Source organism: Podarcis raffonei, chromosome 6, assembly GCF_027172205.1.
Source record: "Podarcis raffonei isolate rPodRaf1 chromosome 6, rPodRaf1.pri, whole genome shotgun sequence".
NCBI lineage: Eukaryota > Metazoa > Chordata > Lepidosauria > Squamata > Lacertidae > Podarcis > Podarcis raffonei.
This window is the reverse complement of record NC_070607.1, coordinates 55050069-55077882: the sequence shown is the minus strand read 5'-3', so window position 1 is coordinate 55077882 and position 27814 is coordinate 55050069. Positions and strand designations below refer to the sequence as shown.

Below are 27814 nucleotides of genomic sequence, written 5' to 3'. Positions count from 1 at the left end.
GCATTCACAGATGCTCCCGAAACAAAACACAAAAGGGAAGGCTTGAAACATCAAGTGTTTTATTCAAGTAAACTGCAAATAGGAAATCAAGAAATCTTTAGCAATGGATCAGATTCATATAGCAGCCTACAAACCACTGCTCACACCTTCCTTCCCCCTCTGCTGTCTGTTCTTGAGTAGCTGAGGCAAGTTAGACATTATCATAGTTCAGAACTCACATTTGATTTCAGACCCATGGCCTTAATTAGCTGAAAACATCAAGCAGGGTGAGGGGAAAAGGACCAACCAACTCTTTACATTTTAAGAGGCAGAAAAAAAGACTGTCCCTTTCTTCCTATTTCCCTGATACATCAACTATAACCTTGTAAAAATTTGAAACGGACAGGTAGCTCGTTAATGGTAAACAGTGAAGTTTAGTCTCTCCCCTTAACTTCATGCTAACATATAATTTAAGCACCACATTAATCCTCAACCTGGAAATTGAAGAAGTGATTTGTTCCAGCATTGTGCAAATCATGTTATCCAAGTTTAGAAAGATGTCTATTTCAGCAACAACAGGGCTATTACTGCATATTTCTAGAGCATTTGGGCACAAGAGAGACAGAGCCACTTACTGGTCTTGGAAGAGGAAAGACCCAGCAATTTTAAAGAATTATGCAGCAATCTTAAGCTACCCGCTGGATAGAAAGCCCTGAACTAAGATGTTGTCAGGTTATGGGCTATGCATCCAGTCAGCAGCTTCTCTGAGCAACTGCATTATTAAAATCAAAGTATATGCATGTAAGCAACAGATTCTAGAACCAAGTTAGGTCCTGGGGACAGGAGTGCAGCGCAGCCTCCAATTTGGACTGCCACCATGGTAATCACACTCATTTCCCAAGCTGAACAAAAAACAATCAGCACAGGAATTTACATGGCACCCTCTGAACAAACTGGTTTCTGGCTGTCAGGCATACTGATCAAGACCAATCGCACACCAAGCTCTTCATCCAGAAGCGCTCTTAAAATTTGAACCAATATTAAAGGCTATCCAATGCAGTCTCCTCTAGCCTTCAAGGATGGGGGCCTTAAGAAGCCCATACCTACAGTTTGTCAGAAGTAGCTCGAAGTTTTGGATAATATGGTAGGAACCCAGTATTCTTCATGGGCAGCCAACTCATGGAAATGAGGCCAGTCTGCAAAAAAAAACAAAAAAAAAAAACAAAAAAAAAACACCTCTCCCCAATTACTCACCAGTCTGACAAATGTAGTATTTTTTTCCTTTTTAATAGCACAATCGTTTTAGAAAGTCAACTCAAACTAAATCATCTATAGTGTAAAACGTCAGTTCCAGAGAAAGAAACCAGACAGAACCTGTTGGAATAATAAAACTTTGTAACCGGTACAGCAGCATAAGAAGCAGCAGCAACAAAACAGCAGCAACTCCATGTTTTAAGAGAATGAAACTTAAAATTATCCAGAGGTAGTTGTGAATGAAGGAAAAAGAAAAAACCTTGAAAGACAACATGTTGTGGAAAGACAACTGTAACTAAACACACTAACTGTGCTATTTCCAATGGAGAAAATAACCCAAAAGGAGACCCAGGTAAGGGGGGATTCTGCCATCTTGTTTTCCTTGGTCTTGGCAAAGTCTTCTCCGGTTTCAAGAAAGATCCAGTAGTCCTGTGTGTGCAGAATGACTGAGGGAAAAAATATTTTGGGTGTGGGCTTCCATCTGCAAGACCCCTGAGCAGGAGCTGGGGCTAAAAGAGGAGCAGATTGGAGGGGGACTTTTGCAGTTGTTGGAAAGAGCTTTCCCATTGGCAGATGAGAGCCAAACAAAGCCTCCCAACTTATATTGCCTATGGCAAACCTAAACTGTTTTAGCTCCAAGGCAGCTGACTGGGGCTAGATTGCATTGCTGTTGACTAGAATGCATGGGGCCTACTGTGAGGAGCCATGTTATTATTGACGCATAGGAAACTGAGCATAAAAACAGGCAAAAATCCTCTAAAACCATTAACCAGGAAAACAGCAAAAACTTATCATTAGCCTCCATTTCAATGCTTTGGCTCTTTCCAAAATGCCTACTTTCCAGAAAAATGCACACAATGCACAAGGGGAGATCAGGGTTGATAAGGAAAAACTAGACTGCCCCACTCTGTTCAACATGAATAAGTGGTTACTATAAAGATTTATATACTCCTTTCTCTACAAGGAGTGTAATTGAAGAGACAGGCCCAAACAAAAAACCCCACCCTCCCCAAAACAACCAATATAATATAGAACTACATGAACTGGTAGGCTAAAACTTTAACCCTGTCAAATGAGAGGGGAAAACAAGATACATGGTTCTCCCATTGAACATGACACATCAAACATGATGGCTGATTTGTTTTACACTGTACTCCAGTGTTGCCGTTTCGACTGTGAGAACATTGGGAAAGGTGGGTCAGGAAAGGGGTGAGGATTCTTTGTTCCTTCCTCAGTCCCAGAACTTGACAAGAGACAGGAAAACTGAATTGCGAGGTAGAACCAGTTGACTATTTTCACTGCTCCTCTTCCGACGACTCCTGGGAGATGTTGACCTCTTCTTCATCCTTCTCCTGTAAAGGGAGAGAAAAAGGATTGGAAGAGTCATTTGGGGAGACGTGTGTGTCTATTGTACTTTGATCAAGTCTAATCCACATTGTATCATCACCAAAGCATGTGTAAGAGAACTGCAGATCAGGCCACCTGCTAGCCAATTCCTCCAATGCAGATCACTCTATTTGCTAGTCAAAGATGTGTAGGATTTGGCTGCATCAGACACACTCCCACGCAGTCTTATTCTGGAGCAGCCTTCTGCAACCTGGTGCCCTCCAGCTGTTTTAGATAGCAATGTCCATTATCCCTAACCATTGACCATGATGGCTGGGACCAACAGGAGTTCAAGAACATATGGAGGACACCAGGTTGGAGAAGGATGCCTTAGAGAACTAAAATTACTACTTTATATAACCCAGGACTGAACTATGGCATTGAAAGGCAGGTAGAGGGCCAATTTACTGCACTCTGGGTCAAATGGAAACCTGAAGGCCATGCTCCCAAGGGAAATGTTCTTCTCCAGCCCTTTAAGTAGAGCTTTCACAAGTATTCAACTGGCTGACCTCTATATTTCTCCCTGGTCCCACTCCTGTTCCTTCAAGGGAAGCCAACATAAGCACTGTTGCATTTTCAAACCATGCAGCAGCTAGCTCCTAAGAACACCTGCAGTAAAACTCAATGTCCTCAAAAATTCAGAAAGATGGGCAGAAACTTGTAGAGATCCCCATCCTGCTAGCATTGATGGTATAGTACAATACGTACCACCTTTGCTGCTAAAGCAGCAGCAGCAGCAGACACATCTAGAAACAGGAGGCTTGTATTGGAAGGAATGCTGGAGTGGAGTCTAGCACAGAATGCTCATTAAATTCCCCCCCATTATTTAAAGTCATCCTCTGGCTGTTAATGTATTCCAATACCATAGTACAAACTCTGCATGAAGAGCCTCAGATGTAGTGGTTAGTCAATATATCCAGTCTGCCACAAGGGGGACACAAGCATTAAGAAAGCCATCTAATCCAAACACACTAAATGCACCATTTCTGCCCACTCAATGCGTAGAACCGCTATCCACACCCATCCAACCCTAAAAAGCAATTGTTTGTGTTTGAAGGGAACATATTTCTTCAAGGAGGTCTTTCCCGCCTGCTCTCTTGAAAAAAAAAATTACCGATGCTGTCAGAATGAGATGAGTCATGGCTGAGTGTGCGTGTGAGTCAGCAACCTCCACTTCCTTGAGTTTCATTCATAAAAATATACATTTAAGCCACTGTGGAATGTGCCTGCCAAGTCTGTACAGCAAGTTCCAGGGCTAGAGACCTCATTTAGCAAAGGAGGAAATGACTGATGCTACTTAACCTCTCTCTGCTTCTTGGAGAGTGGGCTGCTAGCCTAAAACCAGAAAACGTTTGGCAGACTGGCTTAAAGAGAACTGGAACGGCTGCATGCAGGCATTGGACATTTGCAATATAAAATTTAGAGCAACTTAACATCTCCAGCTGATTTTATAGAAAAGCATGCAGCAGCTTTTAAGGACAGCTGGAGCAATCCTTTATGTGTCTTTTTGAAAGTAAGTCCCATTGAGACAATGGGGCTTGCTCCCAGGTAAGAAGGTATAGGACTTTTCAGGTTTGCAGTTGCAAGTTCACCGTCACAGTTGTGGGGGCAAACCCAATGCTATCATCAGCACAATGGCTACGCCCAGCACATAGCTCCCCAATAAAATATTATGCATTGTCAGCGACATGCAAAAACCTTTAGGAGATGTACATCCAGCACAATCCAGTGTGAACTAGCTAAGCCACAACACCTTCTACTTCTGCATCATCAGACAGACAAAAGCAAAAACAATCACCATCAGCTTAAAACAGACTAAAATTTAAAGCTGAACCATTAAAATACTAAGGTGTTAAATGGCCTGGGATAAGAGGAAGGTCCTTGGATTCACCAAAAGCTTTATAGTGAGTGCCGGGTAAGTTTCTTTAGGGAGAACATTCCACAAATGGGGAGCCACTACTAAAAAGCCTCTCTTTTGTGGCCACCCACCATGATTCAAAATGAGGGGGCATTTCAAGGAGGGAGATCTTTGGGGACAGGTAGATACATATGAGAAGAGGTGTTCTCTTAGGTAGCTCTGTCAACTACCCTGTTGGCTTCATTCTCACCTACACAGGGTTGTAGAAAGAATCTCAAAGCCTATGTGCCATGACCCTCCACCCTTCCAAGAAGAGCATGACAGTAAGAGGAGATCTGCTGGATCAGGCCAAGGTCCATCAAATCTAGGATTCCCACAGTGGCCAACCAGATGCCCGTGGGAATCCAGAAATGCCTATAACTTCATCTGTAGATTTGAGCTCATAGGCACCCCAAGGTCTCCATTCCTGTTGCCATTTTTTTTTTTGGGGGGGGGGAATTATAAAGGCCAGGTGTTTTTGACTGTATTGTTCTATGGCAGCGTCGGAAGGAGGAACAAACAAACAAACAAAAAACCCTCGCTGCAATTCTGGTTCCATGTTTTGGAAGGCTGCCTATGCCTATTAGGAGTGTTTCCAGTCAGCTGCTTCTGGCAGGGTTGCCCTACATTCAGCTCATACTTTGGTGGCTGGGGACAGTTTTGAGTCGTGGCGCCATCAGCTACTTCTAATGCTCTGGGGGTAGGATGGAAAGAGCAGCGCATTCTGCGCTCAGAAACACGATGGCATACCTGCCTCTGAATACTTAAACGCTTTTTAAAAAAAATTAGCAGCAGAAAAAATGTTGCCGTGTGCCAATATGCTTTAAAATGCTTAATAAGCATTTTATTAATTATGCCATTGCAGTGAGGTGGTTCTTCAGAACGGGAAACAAGTATTCGTTCCTTTGTCTTTAAACATCCCAGTTACAGAAAAGGGAATGAAAGACTCATGGCACACATCCTGCAATCCTAATGCTTCTGTCCAAGATACTGAATTGAGGCTTTTGAGCAGATCACAGCGCCATCTCTCCCCTAGCCCCCATCTGATACTTAACAATCTATACCTCAACCACTAATCTGATACTTTGCTTTCCCAAAACAGAAGCAAGAGCTACCCACATAAAACAGATGAGCAATCAATTATTTTAGTTTAGCTGTGTCGGGGCAGCAGTGCTGCTCTACCCCCTACCCCCAAAGTAAAATGAACAAAACAGCAAGAACCCACTGCAAAAAGGACAGGAGTCCCTGTCTGGCATTCAGTGTGACTCCAGAAGTTCCCCATCCAGACAATGGGGTGAATTATTCTACTTCTCACCTTTACAGGCTCAACTGACATCAATATTCCTAGGTCATCTAAGTTCAGAGGTGATTTTGCACGTGCACGCATAAAATCTAAATTTGTATACTTCAGCATAGCCACCCATGTTCATATAAACCGCTTCTTTATTTTACAGTGGTCCCATCTCATTTCCAGAGCGACAGGCATAGGAAGGGCATAAAACAGAGCTTCAACATTATCAGAAACGAGAAACAGCCTGAAGTTATAGTAAAGTCAGGCAAGTGACAGGTCCTAGTAGTACTGCTTACTGCATTTGGAAAATCTCATTCTGTCTGTGAATGCTTGAAGACAGTCCAGAACACCTTACTGGTGGCAAAATACAGTGGTTACTTAAAACAAGCAAGGCCATATGAAACTGTCCGAAACTCACTCTGCAGGAATGCAAAATGCCACACTTGTAACACCACATCTATGCCAGCTAATAAAGAACAAGCCACTTCCTCTTACTCAGCTGTGGGCAAGAGGGAGAACACACTAGGAATACTTATAAAATGGAAACATAGTGTGAGGAAGAAGCCCAAATGATGCTTTGCTTAAAAATAGAATATGCCATGAAGAAACCCCCAAGGGACCAAATATAGAAATACCTGCGAGCAGCACAGCCCTTGGGGCTTCCAATATAGTCCCAACAAGCTCCTCCATGCTGCATAAATAGCTGCCAGGCAAGACTAGGATCTGTTGCAGTTTCTCGGGGCCTCCAGATCCACAACACAGTTGCATATTACCCTATTTGGCCTCTGAATTCAGAGGGCCACCAAGCAAGCTCAAATACAGGGATGCTGCATCCTCTTTGTATCATAGCATTTTTTAACTTGGGGTTTCAACTAAGCTGAAATTAAGTATTTCCTGTTTCCTAGTTTGCAAGATACACATCACTTCCTGGGGAAAATAGGAAGAGTATACCAGCCTCCTGCTGACTGTACTGTAGAGGAGTAAGGATATTTGTGTGCACATGCACTCAAAGGTGAAAGGAACCAAAGGTTCAAAAGCAATAGCAATAGCAATAGGAAGCACCAATTAGAAACGTAACAGAACCACGTGGTTTCCATATACAGTGGTACCTCGGGTTAAATACTTAATTTGTTCCGGAGGTCCGTTCTTAACCTGAAGCACCACTTTAGCTAATGGGGCATCCTGCTGCCGCCGCGCCGTCGGAGCACGATTTCTGTTCTCATCCTGAAGTAAAGTTCTTAACCTGAAGCAATATTTCTGGGTTAGCGGAGTCTGTAACCTGAAGCATATGTAACCCGAGGTACCACTGTACTATCTCTCCCTAACTAGAGAACCCAGTATTCAGGAACAGATTATGGATACAAAGCCTTTAGCTAGCTGCAGTGGTGTGCATCTTGTCTTAAAACAGAAACAGAGAAAGTACACGCCATTTCTTCCAGTAGAAGTGTTATTTCTCTTGAACAGAAAACAAAAACTTACTGATTTTTTGGGTCGGCCTCGAGGTTTCCTCCCAGGTGTCACAGCAGCTTTCTGGGCAGACAGAAGAGAAAGAGCAAAGCTTTAAGATAACGTAACAAGCCTTTGCCAGACACTCAGGCCTATTTCAGACCATTGTTTGAGTCTTTGGATCTTTTGCTTCTTTCTTAAATACCAACAGCAGTGCAGGTTTCATGTTAACAGCTGGTATTCCTCAGAGAGGAAGCCTTTTGCTGTAGAACAGGGACAAAGAACCTCTAATCCTCCAAATGCTGTTGAACTATAATTCCCACCATCCATACCAATGACCATGTTGCCCAGGGTTGAATGTTGTAGCTGAACTTCTGGAGGGCCACAAGAAGAAGAAAAGAAGAGTTTGGATTTGATATTCCACTTTATCACTACCCAAAGGAGTCTCAAAGTGGCTACCATTCTCTTTTCCCTTCCTCCTCCACAACAAACACTCTGTGAGGTGAGTGGGGCTGAGAGACTTCAGAGAAGTGTGACTGGCCCAAGGTCGCCCAGCAGCTGCATGTGGAGGAGCGGAGACGCGAACCCGGTTCACCAGATTACGAGTCTACCTCTCTTAACCACTACACCACACTGGCTCTCCAAGTTTCCAATCCCTGCTCTAGAATATAAACATGGTTATATAGTCCGATTCTGTTATTATTTCTGTTATTATTATTTTTAAAACCTTTTAAAAATTTTTATAATTCGCATCATCCCTAACCACTGGCCACGCTGACTGAGGCTGATGGGGGTTGTAGTCCCAAACATCTGAAGGGCACCAGGTTGGGAAAGACTGGTGTGTAGACACACATAAACTGCACATTTGGCGACCTTCACAGCTGCCAAGGAAAATAAAAAACAAGACTCTTCAAATGTACTCAAAAAGGAGATATTACAAACACGCAAAATCTCATGAATTCTAAGTTAATCTCACAATCAGAGGATGTGACTCATGAGGGCTTGAACATTTGGGGCTGGCAGTTCTCTTGGCTTTTCCTTTTGGGGTCAGTGCCACAAGTCCATCCCTTGTCATCCCTTACCATCACAGCCATTTCCAAAAGGAGCCATCTGGGCTCCAGCCCCATGACTCAGAAGCATGCAGGATATGAGTCGCGTGTTTTCAAAACAGGTTTAAAACCAAAACATACACACACCCCATTCTTGGAAATTCGTGGAAGTATCTTTTCTCCCTGAATATCTTTTATTGGTGCTTATTATACACAAAACCTTTAAGGGGCCAATGAAGAAGACTGATGTTTGATCCCTATCATCTTGGACGGACATTTTGACAGATGGTTCCCGGCTACAACAGTGAGAGAGAACCTGTGACTTTCCAGATGTTGTTGGGCTACAACTCCCATGATTCCCCTTTTTATATATAATTTTTATTAAATTTTCTGTTTTACATTTTAGAATATTCATTTAAAGAACCTTAAAATATCAATAACTTCCCTTCTTCTCTTTCCATGGTTCATTTTGCATATCATAAATCCCTGCATATTTTACATAATTAAACCATTCCATATTCCATTATTACATCCATCAAAACTTGTTTACACTGTTGAATTTATCTTAATGCTGCCAACGTTTTCAAGTGTACACAATTCCCTCCCATATATTCAATAAACATTTTCCAATCTTCTTTAAACGTATGTTCTTCTTGTCCTCTTATTTTATATGTTAGGTCCACAAGCTGCGTATATTCCATCAGTTTAAGTTGCCATCCTGGGAACTCCCTCATTTTCCATTTTTGGCCTAACAAAACACTGGCCGCAGTAGTGGCATACCTAAATAATGATTCCTGATCTCTTACCATTCTGGCAGTGGCTGATGGAGTCCAGCAATATCCGGAAGGACACAGGTTCCCCAACCATCAGGTACAGCATCCCAAACCATTCCTAACCTTCTGACAGCCTAACCATATTGTTCCACTTTTAACTAGTTGGGTAAACTGTGGCTGTGTGATTCAAAGTAGACAGGTGAGCATTACAATTCAGCACACCAAACACCTAAAGTCCCCAATCATCTCTGTGGGACTAGCAGGATCAGTGTGGGTGACCAAAGAACAGGAGAGCGACTGTTTCGGAGACCTCTTGGGTACATCATTTGCATGACATGCCCTTCCTGTTCTGGTTCGGCGATACGAGGAGAAACCAGCTGTAGGGGAAGTGGTCTGGACAGGTGTTAAAGCAAGGCCACCAGGGCAGCCCAGTGTCAGTTTGCTCAAACCTCTGCAGCAGCCACTATAGGTCCAAAAAGGCCCAAGGAATGGTCTGAAAGGAGTTAGGTACCTGCAGAGCAATGCAAGTACCATCACATGATGTAGTAGGAAGCAACAAGAGCACCAAAAGCAGCTGCTTCAGTGCTGAAGTGGACTGCAAATCGGATGGTACCATTTAACCAACACAGTGAAGGAGGCATTCAAAGGCAACTAACGACAATATGAACCTATCAAGTAGTTTCTTCAAATCACTGAAATGTCGCTGCATCAAGCCGCTGCAGAAGCAAGATCCCTAACTCCCTACTTGGAGTCAACTGACTATGCAAGAGTCTCCTTTACAAAGCCTACAAGTGAGAGGGGAGGAGGGAGCACAGCGGCTGTGGGGAGCCAGGTGCACAACAGGCAGGGGCAACTGTTTCCAGCATTTGCTGGATCCTCCCTTCCCTTTGCATTTATCACTGGAACAGATGGCGAAAGGGCTTGGGTTAAGCTGAGGTGTCCACTGAAATAACCTCTGCAGCCTGGCTGCCAATTCAGGACCAGGCATCTGCTGCTCAAAAGCAGCTGGACACTTAAAAAGATCCTTCTTGGTATCTACTTGTGGAAGGAGGGGGGAGGGAGGAAGAATAAGCTCTTTTGTGAATGAGTCCACTGTTTTGGATTTCATACACATACAAACAGCTGTCAAGTCACCAACTGTGGGGTCATTTGCTTACTATCTTCCCAACCCTCTCCCAGTTTCAACCACATGGGACCCAGTGGCATCAAGACTTTGCTCTCCACCAGCACGGAGAATGTGATGGCCAGGTGCCTGCGACACAGTATAACAACTGGGGCCAAGGTGTGAGGGGAGAACCCATCCCCACCCCTCGATTCCCATTAAAATAAGCTTTCCCCATCTTCATCCTGCACAAGTGAATGGGGCATATCCCTTTCCGCTCTTTACGGCCATGCAAAATCCAGCTGCCAGGACAAATGGTCACAACAAACAAATGTCACCAGCTGTTCAGCTAATTCAAAAAGCTTCTGCACACAATAGCTGAGATTTGGATGTATGCAAGATTCTGGTATTCCTTTCCCCACAAATCCAACATCCTAGGCCTCTTTTTCGAATTAAGTTTTCAAGTCTGACACAGGGCCAAATGTATGGTCTCTAGTCTCAATGTTTGCAGAGACAAGCATTTACAAGGGAGGATTGAGTGCCCAAACACTCTTGCATCTACGGAGTCTTCTCTTTTAAGGCCCCCTCCATTCCCAAGAAGAGTTAAAAACTGATTTTTTGGGGGGGGGGGACTTCAGAGGAGAGTCAGTGGGCAGCTGGAGAGGAGTAAATACTCCACTTCTGATTCTGCCTGCAAATGTTCCCTTTTGTTAGGTGTTGGAAGGACTGGCCAGGCTTAGAACCTAACTTTCCTCTTCCAACAAGTTTGGTTTGCTCTTAAAACTTCAGGGGATTATATTTTAGTTCAAATGCCCAAACTGAACAGATTAGAAAACATCCCCCGCAAAAGGACAATAAGCAAGAAACCATTGGGTGGGGGGGGGGGAATCCAGAATGAAAACTATGGCATAACTTTATTAGAACTACAGCTCACCACTTTGCTATTGTTAGTAGGTCCTAATAAAAGGTATCTCAATAAAACGAGTGTGGGGAGTATTCCACTGACTTTTCCTGTGACTAGCTCATTCTTCCATTGAAAAGGATTTGTTCTTTTTGTGTGTGTCCAGGCAGAACTCCAGATGCAGCCTTAAGAGTCATCTTCAGTTGGGCAGTATAGAAAAGAAGAGTACATGCGGGTGGAAAGGAACTCAAATTTGCTGCCCAGCCTCGAGAATACCTACCCTTCCCTTTGAAGTGGCCTTATTTTTGCTCCCCTTTGGTCTACCGCGTGGTCTCTTGGGTGTTGGTGCCTCAGTGGGTTCTTGCTATAGAAAGAAATAACATTATAGTCAGCAGCCGGCCAATAAAGAGCAGATATGCCTGCACATCGTCCCAGGCAGATTAAGTTCCTTCTGATTCCTTCCCAGAAGCTTCAGTGACCGAAGTAAGAAATCCCACAAAACTACAGCAAAGGTTTTTTTTGTTTTATTTTTTAAACAAGTGTGACATCTACTGGAAAATCACTACAGAGTAATTTCTGGTATTAGTTCATCTCGTTAACAGCTGGAAATGATGCAAAGCTTCACGTTAAAGTGTTAACGCCATACCTACATATCAGTCTTGGTTTAGGCAAAGAATGTGCCCCATAGTGCTTGAAGCACAGTGCTGGAAGATGCCCCACTGATGATTGCCTGCACACCTTCAGTAGTGTAGGACACACAGATTTTCCTCTCTGTACATTGACCAAGTTGGTGTTTTGCAATGCAGTGGGCCCAGCCTTGGATTGCAGAGCTGTTTGCTCTGGGGCCTGTATTTCTTCAGAGTTCTCACAATGCATGGTGAAAGGCAAAGATCCACTCAGACTGCATGATGAATTGGTCACAAGACACATGCACAAGCTTCGTAACTCTTTTGACACAGAAGGCATTGCCCCTTAAAAAAACCCAACAACTTGGTAGAACTTTTTTGAATGGGAAGTAGTAGAGGGTGGAAAGAGACAAGCTGCTTTTCTATACAAGCCATGAGATCTTAAGACAAAATCCTTTTCTGTGAGATCAGGAGTGTACATTTATTACTTTAGGCACCCACCCCAATGCACAAAAGCACAGCCTGGACACCTGGAGATTCATTCGTATATTGAGAATTATATCAATTCTGTCAAGTTAAGCTTCATACAGCTACTGTTTTTAATTTCCCTGTCACATTCCATTTATAGCTGCGGCTAATAGCCAATCAGTAATACACCAGCAGCCCTGTCTTCAGCTTCCCAGGAGTAACAGTCTCATTCAGAGAGCTCAGGCAGATGCAGGGTGGATAAAAATCAATGTTCTTTTTAAAAATGGTTTTTTTTATTTAAATCATTTTTTTAAATTTACATTAGATTTTTAAAATAAAATGCTTTTGGAGGAAAAAAATCTTTCTAGTTTTCTATTTAAGTTACATTATAGTCCAAAGGCTATTCAACAGGAACTAAGGATTTGTTTTAAGTTTTTCCTGTGTGCTAAAACTCAGGCTAAGTTGTTTTTTTTTAATTGTTTAACCACATCAGTTAACAAACATGGATACATATGTTATAATGTTATTGTTTTAGTTAAATAAATTGTATAAATTGTTATTAAGGAAATGATTATTTTTCTCCTTCCAACAAAATACAGCAGAAAAGTTGTCAAAAAAATAAACACATTAAACCTCACAATAATTTCATAATTATCTGTCTATGTATTTCTAATAATATAACCAAATCAGTATTTTTTATATAACTGTAAAAACTGCTCTGGAAATTTATTATTCCAAAAATGAAACCTTCATCTGGTTGTAAATATTAGGATTATACAAGCAAGTCTTTCTGTAAAAAAAATTGTTTTAAATCAAGTCTTACTGACTAGTGATTTAAATTGTGATTTAAATCAATCTGATCTAAATCAAATCCACCCTGGGCAGATAGGAGGAGGAAGATGGCACTGCTGCCTCTGACCAGCTAATAGAAATGCCAGATGTAGCAGCTAGGTTTTGGTTTTACTTCTTCCACATATGACCCACAGTAACATAGGTCAGGACCCGATATTAAGATGGAAGAAACCACAAAAAGATTTCTATTTCACGTCTATCAGAAAATAAATATATTAGAATATGGAGAAAACAGCAGACGCACAGGAGAATCGAGAAGACATCAACTCAGTGTTAAAGAGTATCACCACTCAAAGTCACAATTATGTTTAAGCTCCTGTGGCAAGTAATCAGTTTGATGGGAAAATATTGGCAATTCTTTCAACCCAGCCTTATTTTAACTCCAGCTACATACAAAAGTTACTCATGGGGCCAATGCAAGGATGAGGGACCTGTGGCCCTCCAGATGTTGGACTGAAGCTCTCATCACCCCTGACCATTGGCACATTGGAACACATTATTTTAATATGTTGTGAGCTGCCTTGGGAGGATTAGCCATGAAAAGAGGTAAACTAAAATCAAAGTGAAAAAATGAAATGCTGGAAAATGCTGTTGGGAGTTGAGTCTGGCACCATCTGGAGTGGCACCATCACCCCAGCCCTAATGGAACCCAATTCTAGAAGCATCTATACATCTAGACACCCTTTCAAACATACTGCAGTGAAAAGGCTAGTGCCATAACTGAGTTACAACTTGCTCACTTCCAATGACTGATAAGTTACCTGACACACATAGCACAACAGGCTTGGAGGAGGCAGGAAGGATCACAGTCATACAGGTGGCACATTTCTTAGAACGTAAGAAAACTAGTCCTTTTCACCACTAGAAAGCAGGCATGAAAAGGTACTGCAGGGCAGGCTTTATACGCCACTGCAGGCAGCACTGACACCAATCAACAATACCCATCAAGAAACCACAGAAAAGGAAGTCAAGAGGGACAGAGGACAGTGAGCTCAAAGCACAGAATGATGACCTGAAATGATGAAGGCTTGTGGCAGAAAGATTCCTTCAGTTAGAACCTGGTCTTTTTAAAACTCACATAACAGGGGATCATGCAACTCAACACCTTGAGGAGCTCCAGAGCTGAAGCCATCTCTACAGGGAAACTCAATTTTCCCTAGGATAAGAATAGTTACGGTAAAGGGAGGGGGGGAACCCTGCGGGGATGCTGAAGGCACACAAGAGTAGCAGTATCAATTGCAGGTAGGCCAGCTATCATTTTGTGGCTCAGAAGTCTTTGACTACATGGTCAGGGAGGACAACATTATGATGATTGCAGAGCACCAAAGGATCCCCAGAGCGTGAGATTCTTTCAGGCAGTCATGTCCAAGGTGGAGGGGGGTGGGAGAGAAGTCACTACTTTGATTATTGCCAACATCAGGCAAATCTGCCCTTCTCCCCAGAGGACAATAAAAAGCTGGTGTCCTATTGATCTCCTGCCTCATACCGTATCAACAACTTTCCTTTACATGGTAGTAGTGCTCCTCCACATTACCCTTTACCATGTTTTAGCTTTTTCTAGCCGTAGTCAATGAGAAGTGATAAAGCACAGCTTGCAAAACGTGAAGGGAAGCTTTCCACAAACCTGAGGCTTCTTCCTGGGCCGCCCTCGTCCTCTCTTCTCAGTTACATCCTTGTCCTGTTTGGCAGCCAGGGGCTGGCTCGATTTTGCACTGGATTCACTCATCTTCATTCTTTTAAAAGGCAGAAATAAAAATAAAAGTTAAGTTACAGTAGGTGAAAACTCCCACAATGTAGACCAGTTGTAGTCTCGGGACCAATCTAGTCTCCAAATATTGGCCTGGCAACTGAAAGTAGATTTTGTCACACAAACTGGCCACCTCAGGATCATCAGACTGTTATTTATATTAAAACTGGCATTATCTAGTAGCAAGGGCCCCACTGTTGAAGCCTATGCACTCTGACACAGCTGAGACCTTGTATAGAAAAATCCAAGGAGATTAAGTGTAGACTTTACAATGTGAACACAGTCCCCCCCGCCTTTATGAGTAAAACAGCAAGTAGTATTTTTATTACACTGATCAAAAAACTGATAGACCACCAGTATCAGATAAAGTTGGGGAAGGAAGGCAGCTCACTAGCAGAGTGCATGCCTTGCATGCAAAAGGTTTCAAGTTAAATCCCTGTCCTTTCTAGGTAGGGCTGGGGGGAAAACTCCTGTCTGAAACTCCGGAGAGCCAATGCCAGGCAGTGCAGATCATACTGAGCTAGATAAAAGGTAAAGGTAAAGGGACCCCTGACCATTAGGTCCAGTCGTGACCGACTCTGGGGTTGGGGCGCTCATCTCGCTTTATTGGCCGAGGGAGCCGGCGTTTGTCCGCAGACAGCTGTCATGTGGCCAGCATGACTAAGCTGCTTCTGGCGAACCAGCGCAGCACACGGAAACGCCGTTTACCTTCCCGCCGGAGCGGTACCTATTTATCTACTTGCACTTTGACGTGCTTTCGAACTGCTAGGTTGGCAGGAGCAGGGACCGAGCAACGGGAGCTCAACCTGTCACGGGGATTCGAACCACCAACCATCTGATCAGCAAGACCTAGTCTCTGTGGTTTAACCCACCGCGCCACCCGCGTCCCCTGAGCTAGATAAACCAATGGTCTAATTTAGTAAAAGGCAGCTTCCCGTGCTCCAGAATCTGGATATGTGGGTCAAATGTTTTATAGAAAGAAATTGGAGCTCTAGAACAGACCTGCATGACTCCAGACCCATGGACAGATATGGATCTTAGGGAATTCTAGTTGTCTGCAACTTGCTTACACCTCTCCGTGACACCTTCTGTGGCTCTTATATGCCCATTAACAGCAGGGAGTGGGGAAATGCTTGAATCACTTTTCCTTCCCTTTAATTCAAAGGCATATGGTAGCACTGCCCTGTTTTGCCAACCAGCTGCAGCTAGGTTCCCATGATCGAGAGCCTGCCTCCATCAGAGAGGCAGTTCACATTACATTTCTTGGGACTCATCTTAAAATGTAGTGCATGAAGTAGTCGAACATGTCTGCAAACACACCATACCACTAGATACAAGATCCAGGACTGGTTACAACTCCCTTGACTGTAAACCTGGGTTTGCTACCAGTGGAAACATCTGGACTGGAGGATTGAATTACTTATGGGCAGCTGTAAAGTTCAGTAGAAGACAGAACAGAAAAGCACTTGAAGTCTAAAGGAAGAAAGCAGGGGTAGATAGGGATATAGAGAGACCTGTGGTAGCGTAAAAAAATAAGAAAAAGTGATAGGATAGGTAGAAAAGAGGAAGTTAAATAGATCTGGGAATAGAAAGGAGAGAATATGCTATAAGGAGCAGAGGAAAAGGCTAAGAGTGGGCTAAAAAGAAAATATGAGGTTACAAGATGACAAAATTCCTTGTTCCGTTCACGCAGAAGGGATCCACAGAGTCGTTTGAGTTATGTACATTCATCCTTCCATCTCTGCCCACAAATATAATTATTATTACTAATAGCTCATGATATCTTGAGAAAGCAAGCAGTGACACTCCAGCCATCAACAGGATAATCTCAAGTTTCATGGTCACAACATTACCTTCACAGCTTCCCTCAGCAGTCTGTGCCTCCTTCCTTACCACCATTGTCTTACACTGGAACAATGGGCTCCCATGAGTAATACCAGTAAATATTGTGGAAGCAGGCAATTACGATGGGGATTCACAACGCTCTTTGGAACAATGACCCTTCTCTGTATTCAGCTTCTTAGTTTCTTTACAAAGCAGTGATGGGGAACCTGTGTGCCTCCAGATGTTGACGGACTGCAACCCCCATAATAACCCTAACAATTGGCCAGACTGGCTGGAGCCTCAACAATATCTGGAGGCCCCCATGTTCCCAACCTCTGATGTAATGCAAGACTCACCTCTACATAACGCACCCTAATGCAGCAAGACCCCTTGTTTCAAAGGAAGCACTCAGATTTGGAATTGCTTGTCACAGTAAGGAAGTGCTCTAAACTGGAGGTCAGTTCTGCACCCATGCTTGTGCCTTTTAGATTAAGATTAGGAACACTTTTTACTGATGATCTCAGGGAACAACTAGTACTAATGAGGGAGCTGGATGACAAGGAATTGATGAGTGTCCCCTTTTCAACCCTAGAGTTAGTTGGTCCTAATAAAATTGAAGGAAGAGTCAGGCACAAGGCAGGGCTGCTATTTTGAACTAGCCTAGGCTTATTTTTCTCTTGAAGGCCAGACCCATGCATACACTGTGCCCACTATCACCATGGCAACACCACCTTGTTCTGGGTGGGGCAGGAGTCATACAGAGTTTATTGTGCCCCTGGAAGGAATGAGAAGAGGAAATTATCATGAGATTACTTTTTTGTGTGCTGTAGAGCTAACAGCTTGGGGTAGGGAAGAGAAGATATTTATTGGGGAAAAGATTTAAACCCTAGTCCCCCAAGTGCTCCACTCATAGCCTCCGATTTATGATAACAATGAATGTGTCAGGATACAGATCTAGTCATAGGCTTTTGTGTCATTTGGCCCTTAAGCACTCTTCCCCCATCAACTACCTCCCCCTCACCTCAAGAGCAGTCAGGATCAAACAGGGAACACAAATAGGGCCACAGAAATATTGACTACCTGCCTAGCAGTTGCCATGGTGACCCCTTGGACCAGGAGTCACTACACAGCAACTCCCACACAACAAATACCACTGCGCCAATCTGAAATGCTACTGGAGGAAGCACCACCCTGCTTCCAGTTCTAGAAGACTGGCACCCCCAACTTCACATTTAGTACTTGGCTGGCTGGACAATCTCATTACCCAGAGGTGGTTTCTGGGCAACTGAAGTGCAGTAACTGAACAAAAAAAGAGAGTAAACATGGAATTCTTCTATGGACCAGAATAGATAGAACAGCATTAAATTCTCTATTCTAATAGCATAGAGAAATTCCCAGCATTTGTACACATTTTGAGCACAGATGTGCTTATCTAGTTGCAGGCATACAGATTCTCAGAAGAAAGGAGAAAAACACTAAAGTGGCAGCAGTTCAGAATGGCAGCCTCCATCATCTTGCTAGAAAAGCCTTATAGAAATACTCTGCTATGGCAGAGGAAACCCAAACCAGATGAGAGGGCTGTGATGACCAAGGAGAGTTAGGGCTCTTGGTATGCAGTGGTAAAAGATTTATAGGGGGCGAGAGATTTATAGCAACTGCAGGAAAGGGCTGGGCCAGACCCGAGATCCAGCCACAAAGGAACACATAAACTCGGCTGTGCCAAACAAAGGCTGTGTTGTGTATCACATCCTTTTATTGCTACAGCAAACATGTAAAGAACTCAAGTCATATAATAAAAAATACACTAGAGAAATGGAACCCATGGCCCTGCAGATGTTGTTGGACTACAACTGCTGCCAGCCCTGACACTGGCCAGGCTGGTTGGGGTTGATGGGAGTTGTTATCTAGAGAGCCACAGGTTCCCTGTCCCTGCCTTACATAAATCAGAGTTTATGTCTTTAGTTGATGCTTAGTCTACAGCAAGGGCAACATGAGATGGGTTCTCCTCATGTGAAGGTTTGAAGAATGTGACTATTAAATCTATGAACTTTTGAACAGGATTCACAAACCCAGGTAAAGCTGTACAGTGGTACCTCGGTTTAAGAACAGTCCAGTTTAAGAACGATTTGGTTTACAAACTCCGCAAAACCGGAAAGTGTGTCTCGGTTTGAGAACTTTACCTCGGTCTAAAATGGAATCTGAACGGTGGAAGGGCATCGGCGGGCAGGAGGTCTCATTAGGGAAAGTGCGCCTCAGTTTAAGAACAGTTTTGGTTTAAGAACGGACTTCTGGAACGGATTAAGTTCGTAAACTGAGGTACCACTGTATTGCCATTCATTCATTCATTCATTCATTCAAAGCTGTATTGCACTTTCCAAACTCCACCTGTAGCTGTCTATGGAAGACCAACTTTTACATTTTGACTCTTATTCCCAAGTGTATAGCAAGCAGATAAAAAGGCTCCAACTATGGTAAGGCTAAGATTATGTTAATGAAACCGTCCTCACAGCTTGTAAACTAAAATGTTGACAGAGGTCCATTTTCTGACCAACGTTACATTTATTTTTAAACTGCAGAAAAATCCTAATCTGCCCATTATAAGGGCTTTTACAAGGCTGCTAAGTGTTATTTCAGGATTTGGAATTGGCAGCTTGCAGGATGTAGATATTTCTAGGAATAATGTTTAAAAATAAAAATCTACCCTTGACAGACACACAAACATTGAACACATAGTCTTTTTACAAATATGTAAATTGACTCATGTTCAGTTATGGAAGTGACTCATGAGTTTAAAAACATCCTCAAGATTGTTGTGGGGGGGGGTTTTGTTTTTTTTAACGAAAAGCAACAGACTCATATAAACACTCTTTTAAAACTTTAAATATTTAAAAGGCACTTTATGACTGCAATTCTATGAAACCTTATTATGGAGTAAGTCCTACTGAAATTAGTGGGACACTTTTGAGTAAGCTAGTTCAGGGTTGCACTTAAAGTATTTGCTTTTAGAAACTCAAATATGTCAAGAACATTGCAGTGTTATGAGTTTCAGTGCAGATAAATAGATCTGCTCATCAGAGACTAAACCACTGCCATCCGATCACATTCTGGAAGCATCAACACATCTTTGAGGAAGATTGCACACCTTCCTTGCAGGGTTAGCAGCCGTAAGTGCAGAATGTTGCTGGTCCTATAAGATAGGTTTCTCCACAGTAGGAAACTCTTGTAGAAGACTGGGCAAATATGGTCTCTTTTTGCTGCAACACTCAGCCCTGATCCTCTATCCACTGCCCACAAAGATTCCCTTCCTAGTACAGAAGAAGAGACTCTCACAAAACTGAAGTATGCAGCTACAGTGTCTTGACACTCTACATGTATTCTGAATAGAAGTGCAGATTGGAGAGTGGGGTGGGGGGGGACCCGGACAACTACAGTGGTACCTTGGTTCTCAAACCTAATCTGTTCTGGAAGTCTGTTCCAAAACCAAAGCGTTCCAAAACCAAAGCACGCTTTCCCATAGAAAATAATGCAAAATGGATTAATCTGTTCCAGACTTTTAAAAACAACCCCCAAAACAGCAATTTAACGTGAATTTTACTATCTAACGAGACCATTGATCCATAACATGAAAGCAATAAAGAATGTTCTGCAGTCACACAATCAGTCAATCAGTAGCTGAACTGGGTTCCACAATGTCACAAAAACAAAACAAAAAAGCTGCAAAAACAATACGCAAAATAAATAGCAAAAACAGACAGACCTCAGCGTAACACTCAAAACGGAGCATGTTCGGCTTCCATAAAAAACTTTGCAAACTGGGACACTTCTGGGTTTGCAGTGTTTGGGTTCCAAATTGTTTGAGTACCAAGGCATTTGAGAACCAAGGTACCACTGTAACAAGATATATGGGGCATACAAGCTGGACATAGAAATACAGTGATGAAGTTTATCCAATAAAATAAACTCTGGTCTTTTGTGAACCTCTCCTGTAAGGAGTATGTGGTCTGAAGATTTTGTCAGTTCTTAATGAGAACATAACTATATTTATTACAACTATCATAATTGGCTTTTAATATTTTATAAATCCAAATAGCATATTTGTCAACAGAAAAATAAATGTAATTGGGAGAGCGTTCTAGTGTCACGCTACCACCACAGAAAAGGCCTTGTCTCTTGTGCTCACAGTAACAAATTTCCTGAAATGATCAAAGTATATGCACAAGTACTAAGAACTCCAGACCCTCCAAGTGTCCCTATTTTCAAGGGGCTGATTTAGAGAAGCCAAATGGTATAATTATCATTATGAAATGGGATGTCCCTATTTTCATTGGAGAAATGTTGGAGGGTATGCAACTCTGATGGTAATTTCATTTGCAGAGAATCCATTTGTTTGTGTATATGTCTGTCTAGTGCCCATGTGATTCAGATAGAACTACAACTTCACTGCCCAGCAATATTTTCAGTTAGTCAGTTAAAATAAGCTGGTACAAATAACTGAAAGTGAAGTGTTATCCAGATTTCTAGCATGACATGCTCAAATCAGTTATTGAGTTGAACTGCAAAAGCTAGTGCTATTCCGATTTGTTTCATATATGTAATTCTCTAGTAGAGAAAGAAACGACTCATTTAAAGTTAGATCATCCAGTTGCCTCTAGAACTTTGTTTCCTATCAGAAACAGGACAGTAAGCTCTCTTAATTTCTACCTTAGTGGGTCTACATCACACTTGGCATCTCAACAACTACAATTGTCCATGGGGTATAGACTAACAACTGGATTAGTAAGACTGGGGTGGCTCAATTGGTATAGCATGGGACATTTAATATCAGAGACGTGGTCTTGAGACCCAAGATTCCTTCATTGCAGGGGGTTGGACTAGATGCCCCTTGTGGTCCCTTCTGATTCTACGATTATATGACTTGGTACAATGATTATTTATTTATTTATTTATTTATTTCTGCACTACAATACCAATACGCCAATTCTGTATTAACAGCACCCCACAAACAGAGTTGCCTTTGGGACCACAAGCAAACCACAGACCTGTTTTCAACATGGACTGCTGTCAGCATGCCTCCCACCAAATTTAGGATTGCATTTCTTTTATAAAATTGCCCCTTTAAAAAAAGACAAAGAAGGTGCTAGTGCCAGGTCACATCATCCTCTTATCCACAAATCTCTGCATCCCTGGAGGCCAGAGAGAGAGCCACCTCCGCTCCAAAGGAAGTTAAAATGCCAGCAGCAGCCACAACCTGCCACCCTAAGGAACAACAATCCTCTGTTGTTCTTCCAACACACAAACCTGCCGATTCCACTCCCAGGTTCCCACGCCCCCTGGATGTGGTAATAGTTCACTTGCGCCATTAACTACTTTGCTTCTCTCTGCTGAACAGCCAAAATAAGTTTTGAAAGGCAAATGGTTGCTTAAACCCAGAACTCTTCAAGCCCAAGATGGCTGGCCCCATTCCAAACAGCGTGGCGTCCCGGGGACATCTCCTAAGGGATGGATCCGTTTCTTACAACACACACACACACACACACACACACACACACACACACCCCCCACAACAAAAACCGAGAACTTGAAGAGCCTGTTTGATTGAGGAGGGCAGGAGGTTTTCCAAGGGGATTCTTTGAAGCCCCGGATGATGGGCTTTCAAAAGCAAAGCAACTTACTCTGCTTTAAAACTAGCACAATAAAAGGAAGTGATAAGGGGTGGTGAGGAGGAGTTTGAAGCCATACAGAAAGGGTAACAACCCGAGACTTTAGGCGTCCTGCAGAGATCATAAATCCAGCCCCAGGAAGCCTAGATTCCATAGGTGGTCCCCCTCGTCAAAAAGGAAGCATCGGGTAAAGAATTCCTTTAAACTGTGCAGGAGGCATTCAAGGGCAGGAAAGGGAGAGAGGGAGGCTGAGCTACAACAGTTACGGCTCCTCCACCCCCCTTTCTGATATCAAACATGTCTTAAAGTGAAAGGATAGTTGGGGGGGAGCACCCACAAAATCTCCAAGAGTTAGATGCAATGCTGAACTTTCCTCTCTCTCCACTGCCTCCTCCCCACGGTTTAACCTCACTTGAACTATGAGTTAGCCAAGCAGCAGTATTAAGCCGGCCGGTCACACCGCTTTAATACTGGGCGCATTTTAAAAATTCTACTTTCCCCAGTATTTCCAAAGTGAGCAATCCACCGACTAAGATAGGCAGATACAGCAAGAGCATGCAATTAAGAGAGAGAGAGAGAGAGAGAGAGAGAGAGAGAGAGAGAGAGAGAGAGACGAGTGCCACCTTGCACCGAACTGAAGTCACACACATTTCATGGGCAGGAGAAGCGTGGAAACCCAACAATAGCAAACCAGTTGCTCAGGAATGCAAGCCAGGAAACTATATAGGCTATACAGTACAAAGCCTTTTTATAAAAGAGAGAGAGAGGGAAGCAACTCCACCAAGCAGAAAGCGTAATCAAACCTACCAGCCGTTTTTTGACACTTGCAATATTACCGCTCTGATTATCATCCCGATTCTCTTTAAATGGAAAGGAATAGCCTGGGATCCTGCCCCTTTAAACAAGAGCGGAAGGGGGTGTTTCTAGTTAGCTCAATGCACTACCTGCTATTTGCACACACACACAATTTCCAGATCTGCATGTCTATTGGAAGAAATATATTGCAAGAAAAGAAAGAAAAATTATTAAGTGGAGGAAAGTAGTGTCGCGCGATTTGAAAACGAAACAGCCCCGCGTGCGAGAAAGAGGAGGGGGGCAGGGCAACCTGAAACACCAGCCGCCACAGCGGAGCGGAGCCTTGCAGAAGCGAGCAAGTTGGGAGAGACAACCCGGAGCCGAGCGCAACCTTCCAGGCAAAGCATTTCCAACCTTCACCTCCTCTCTTTCCGCACTGAGCCGGGGTGGGGGGTGGGGAGGCGGGAGAAATCCCATCCATCACACCGAGACCCGCGTCAATCCACCCACCCCCGAAAGAAAACAGAACCAAGTGGGATTTCGTATTAAAGGCAGGAGTGCTTCGCAGAATCGCACCCCGCCATCTCAAAAAGACAAGGCCACTTTGCCTCTCCCAACCCAGCAAGCTTTGCCAAGAATCCCCCCACTACTTACATATCCCTCCTCCACTCGCAATGCACGATGAGAATAAAAGGCAGGAGGGTGCATTATTCCGCATGCCTTACTTGCTTCCTATTGCAAATTCCGAGCACACACATTTTTCATTTTTTTTTGTAAATTAAAAATGACTTTGCAAAACGCAGTTATAAATTTTGCAAATGCTAATAAAATAAACGCAAACTTTTTTCCCCCCTTTAGAAATCAGAAACTTACAATTGCTCTTATTCGCGAATCTGTGTGTGTTTTTCCTTGTGTGTTGTGATGAAATTAAAATAAACCCCCCTTCTGGCTGCTGATGGTTGCAAATGCAGATCTGAAGCAGAAGGCAGAGAGACTCGCACGGGGGGGGGATAAAGAGAGAGAGCGCGAGAGCAGACAGGCCCCCTCTTATTTATATAAATAAAAAAAATTGTTCTAAGAGGAAGGAAGCTGGGTCAAAATCATTTGCAGAATTAAAAAAAAAAAATGAAAAAAGGAAGGGGAGGGGGGAAAAAATACCCCTCTAAGTCTCACTGGAGAGAATCCAGAAGCTAAAAATAGCAAAATCACACTCCAAATTAAATAAGGGCAGGCTGGCTAAGGGGAGCTTAGCCCTTCCAATGGAAGAGGAGAGAGAGAGAAGAGAGGAGAGAGAGAGAGAAGAGAGAGAGGGTAAAGGGGAGGGGGCGGAGCCACTCGGAGACTGCATCATCACCTGTGGGTGGAGGAAATGTAAAGAAAGCAGCAAGGGTGATTTAAAAGGACTGCTCCAGTTAGAAGCAAGTGCTGGAAAGAAAGGTGGCTGCAGGAGCCGCAAACTGTCAAGAACAAAAGGGGGGAAACAATGGCAGAATCACGACAGCCTCACCCGATGAGCTGAGCAAGAAATACGCAGGCATTCGCTTCCAAAACTTTTTAAAACAGGAGAAAGCTCCCAGCATTAGGGCTTCTATTTATTTATTTAAAGAAGCAACAACAGCTACTCTCATGCAAACTGAGAAAGAGGGATCCTAGTGAGGCTGAGGTAGGCTACTAATTCCCAGTGGAGGATGATTTGATGACGTGGGATGGGTATGATTTGGTTTTCTCCCAAGCTTAGGCCTCATCTGCACCAGGCATTTAAAGCAGTATCATACCACTTTAAACAGTCAGCATGGCTTTCCTCAAAGAATCCTGGGAAATGTAGTTTCTTAAGGGTGCTGAGCAGCATTAGGAGACTTGTTCCCCTCGCAGAGCTGCAATTCTGAGTGGTTTAACAATCAATCCTTCTTCTCAGGGAACTGTAAATTTGCAGTTTTGGCCCAGGGCTGTTGAAGGTTGAAAGTGTGCTGTACATTTAATTATTAAGGTTACATTGGGGTGAAGGGGCATATGAACTTGAGTTCCTTATTCAGGTTCTGATACGGCTTTGTTGTGAATAAGGAATTTGGAACTGGGAACCAGTAGCCAACTTCATCCTATATGGGGCTAACAAACATGGGACTTAAAAGTGCTTAGTTTTGGCTGGACCAAGTCCTTGATACGCAAATTTAAACAGACTTTTACTGGCTGGTTGAATTATTCCTAAATTATATCTGGGCACAAACATGACACCTAGAGCCAAAATTGTTTACTTGCACATAAGTTCCATTGAATTCAACTGGAGTGGCACATAAAGGTTAGTGTGAATAGGCTGTCTGTCTTCCAAGCTTTATAAATAAGTGAGCATACATAGAATTGGGCCCTTTACCTATGTTCTTGAAAGCAATTCCCACTTAATGGAATTAGACTTATTTCCTAGTAAGGGAACACATGCAGTAGTCAGTCTTATTGAAATCAATGGGATTGCTTCTGAATAAGCGTAATTAGTACTGGGTAATCATATTTACATCACAAGCCTATGCCTGTGTACTTTAAGTAAGCCTCATATGTTTTAATATGGTTTGCTGCCAGATAAATGTACTTAAGACTGCAACCTATGAAAATAGGTGAGAATTCCTTTAGGTGATTTTACGAGTGCACCTTCTTTTCTGCATTGTTTCCTTTTATATTCATTCTAGTGGTATTAGTAGAAATTGTTTCCATGGAAAAATAATATTGTGAAAGTATTTTATGCATTTTTAAAGTCTCTTAATGTGATTTTAGCAGCTGGAGGTTAAGAGAAGTCAATTCCATGTGACCAGTTATTTCTCCACAGAATAATAACCCGTGCTGTGCAGAATGATTGTAAACAAATCTGTGTTTTTTCACCTGTGTTACTATATTATACTATGTTGCTATACTTGCATAATAAATCTGCTAAGAAGGGATTGGATTTTTAGAGCTATGAATCTGATGGAGGAATGATTTAAGCAGGGCAACTTGGATGTACCATGTACACTGCCCGAAAGTCTGATTATAAATTTATAGCCTTAAAAGTTGTACCTTACAGTAGTGGTTTTGCACTTTGTATAAAGGTGTATATGGAACTACAAGGTCAACTCTCTTTTAACATTAAAACTGATGTGTTCGTTTTCCCTCCTTCAAAGGAATGTGTAAAACATCCCTTGCCGTACTTTGACAGGTCTTTCTTACAGCAATGACAATAATCATTTGTAAAAAAATAAATAAATCATTTTAATGGTCAATATTCTTCCAAAATTTGACAGTTTAAGATTAGTCTACCTATCCAATTCCTTTTAAAATTTTCTTCCCCAACTTGCTTAATTGAGGCCATGCAGATCTTTATTGTTGTTATTAGTGACTAAGTAATAATATTAGACTAGGAATATCCCTAATACTACAATTAATAACATTTTCTTTTCTTCTTTGTATTTGTTTAGAGAGTGAGAATGACCACAGTTTGTTTCTTGTGATGTCAGTCGTATCTTGCTATTCAATTAAATACTTCTGTACTCAAGATATTGGTGTGGATTGGCATTATTTATTATTTATTCTACAAACTTTACATGCTGTTCTACTTGATTGTAAAAAAACCTCTCTAAGTGGTTTGGAAAAATGTAAAAAAGAAACTAAGATTCTTGATTAAAAACAGTTAAAAACAAGTATTCCATTCAAAAGATGACTAAAATCAACAGTTGCTAAAAACACATATAACTTCTACATGTCTGAATGGGCTTGCCTAAACAAAAATGTTTTAAGCAAGTGCCAAAAGAATATAGTGGCGGGGACTTCCTGATGTCAGTAGGCAGTTGCTGTGTCATTGCATGTATACATCTATAACTCAAGTCTCATAGTTATCCATATTCATTCCTTTTCGCTAAGTGTTTTCTCTGATTCGCCTGGTTTGTGCACAATACTTTGGTTGGTTTAGCCAAAGTGTAACTGCAGTTTGGTTTGAATTTCTCAACCCAGTCCAGCAGACTAACTGTGGTTTGCCTTCTGGTAACAAACTATGATGTGAAGCCATGGTTTTTTTGTTGGCTTGTTTAATTTTTTTATTGTTTAATTTTTAAAAGAGTGTACCAACAATGATTTAAAATACAGTTAAGCCAGTCAGCTAAACCTCCCCCCTAATATCCCACTTTACTAAATTCATAGTTGAAGAGCTCAAAGTATTCCCAACACAGTGTAAGAATTTGCATTTTCTTATCCTTTGTTACACCAGTGATTTGGAAAAGTCAATTTTTCAACAAAATAGTCATGATTTTGTCTACTCTTTTGTGCTCTGATTAAATTAGTTTATCCATACAGGATATATCCCAAACTTTGGTCAACCACTCCTCCATGGATGGATGCCAAGTTTTATTCCTGTAATAAGCAATAGTTATATGTGCTGCCCTCAGTAAGCAAAGGACCATCTGTCTATCATCTGCTGGTACTGCATCTTTAATATAGCAAACAAAAATATCAATGGGTTCATTGGTAAAACATGTCCTCTGATTACTTCAAATTCTTTAGTACTACTTGTCCCAAAATTCCTTATTTTAGGACGATTCATGAAAATATGGGCATCTTGCATCCTCAGCATAGACGGCTTGCCATATTATACATCTGGTTGAGATGCCTCTCTGTTAAATACCATCAAAACACCTTATAAAAACTTTTCTTGAGACTTACGCTGATGGTATTCTGTGGCACACCCATTGGAAGAATACTTTCAAATGTTGCAGAATATAAAATAAATTCAGTTCTGAGGTGCAATTA

At 42.3% G+C, this 27814-nt stretch overlaps 1 protein-coding gene across 12 annotated transcripts; it reads right to left on the bottom strand.

The window, feature by feature from the left end:
- Positions 1–42: 42 nt before the first annotated feature.
- On the bottom strand, positions 43–24351 carry HMGA1 (high mobility group AT-hook 1). Of its 12 annotated transcripts, none has more exons than XM_053393024.1 (5): positions 23924–24351; positions 14649–14757; positions 11359–11442; positions 7287–7337; positions 43–2585 (listed from the first exon to the last, which is right to left on the bottom strand). In XM_053393024.1, the coding sequence occupies exons 2-5, from the start codon at positions 14754–14756 to the stop codon at positions 2529–2531; spliced, it is 300 nt and encodes a 99-aa protein (XP_053248999.1). In that variant the 5' UTR covers position 14757; positions 23924–24351; the 3' UTR covers positions 43–2528. The 12 variants fall into 12 exon arrangements, with proteins under 12 accessions (XP_053248999.1, XP_053249002.1, XP_053249005.1 ...); XM_053393027.1 differs by lacking the exon at positions 23924–24351 and adding an exon at positions 23705–23809; XM_053393030.1 differs by lacking the exon at positions 23924–24351 and adding an exon at positions 23471–23494.
- Positions 24352–27814: the final 3463 nt, after the last annotated feature.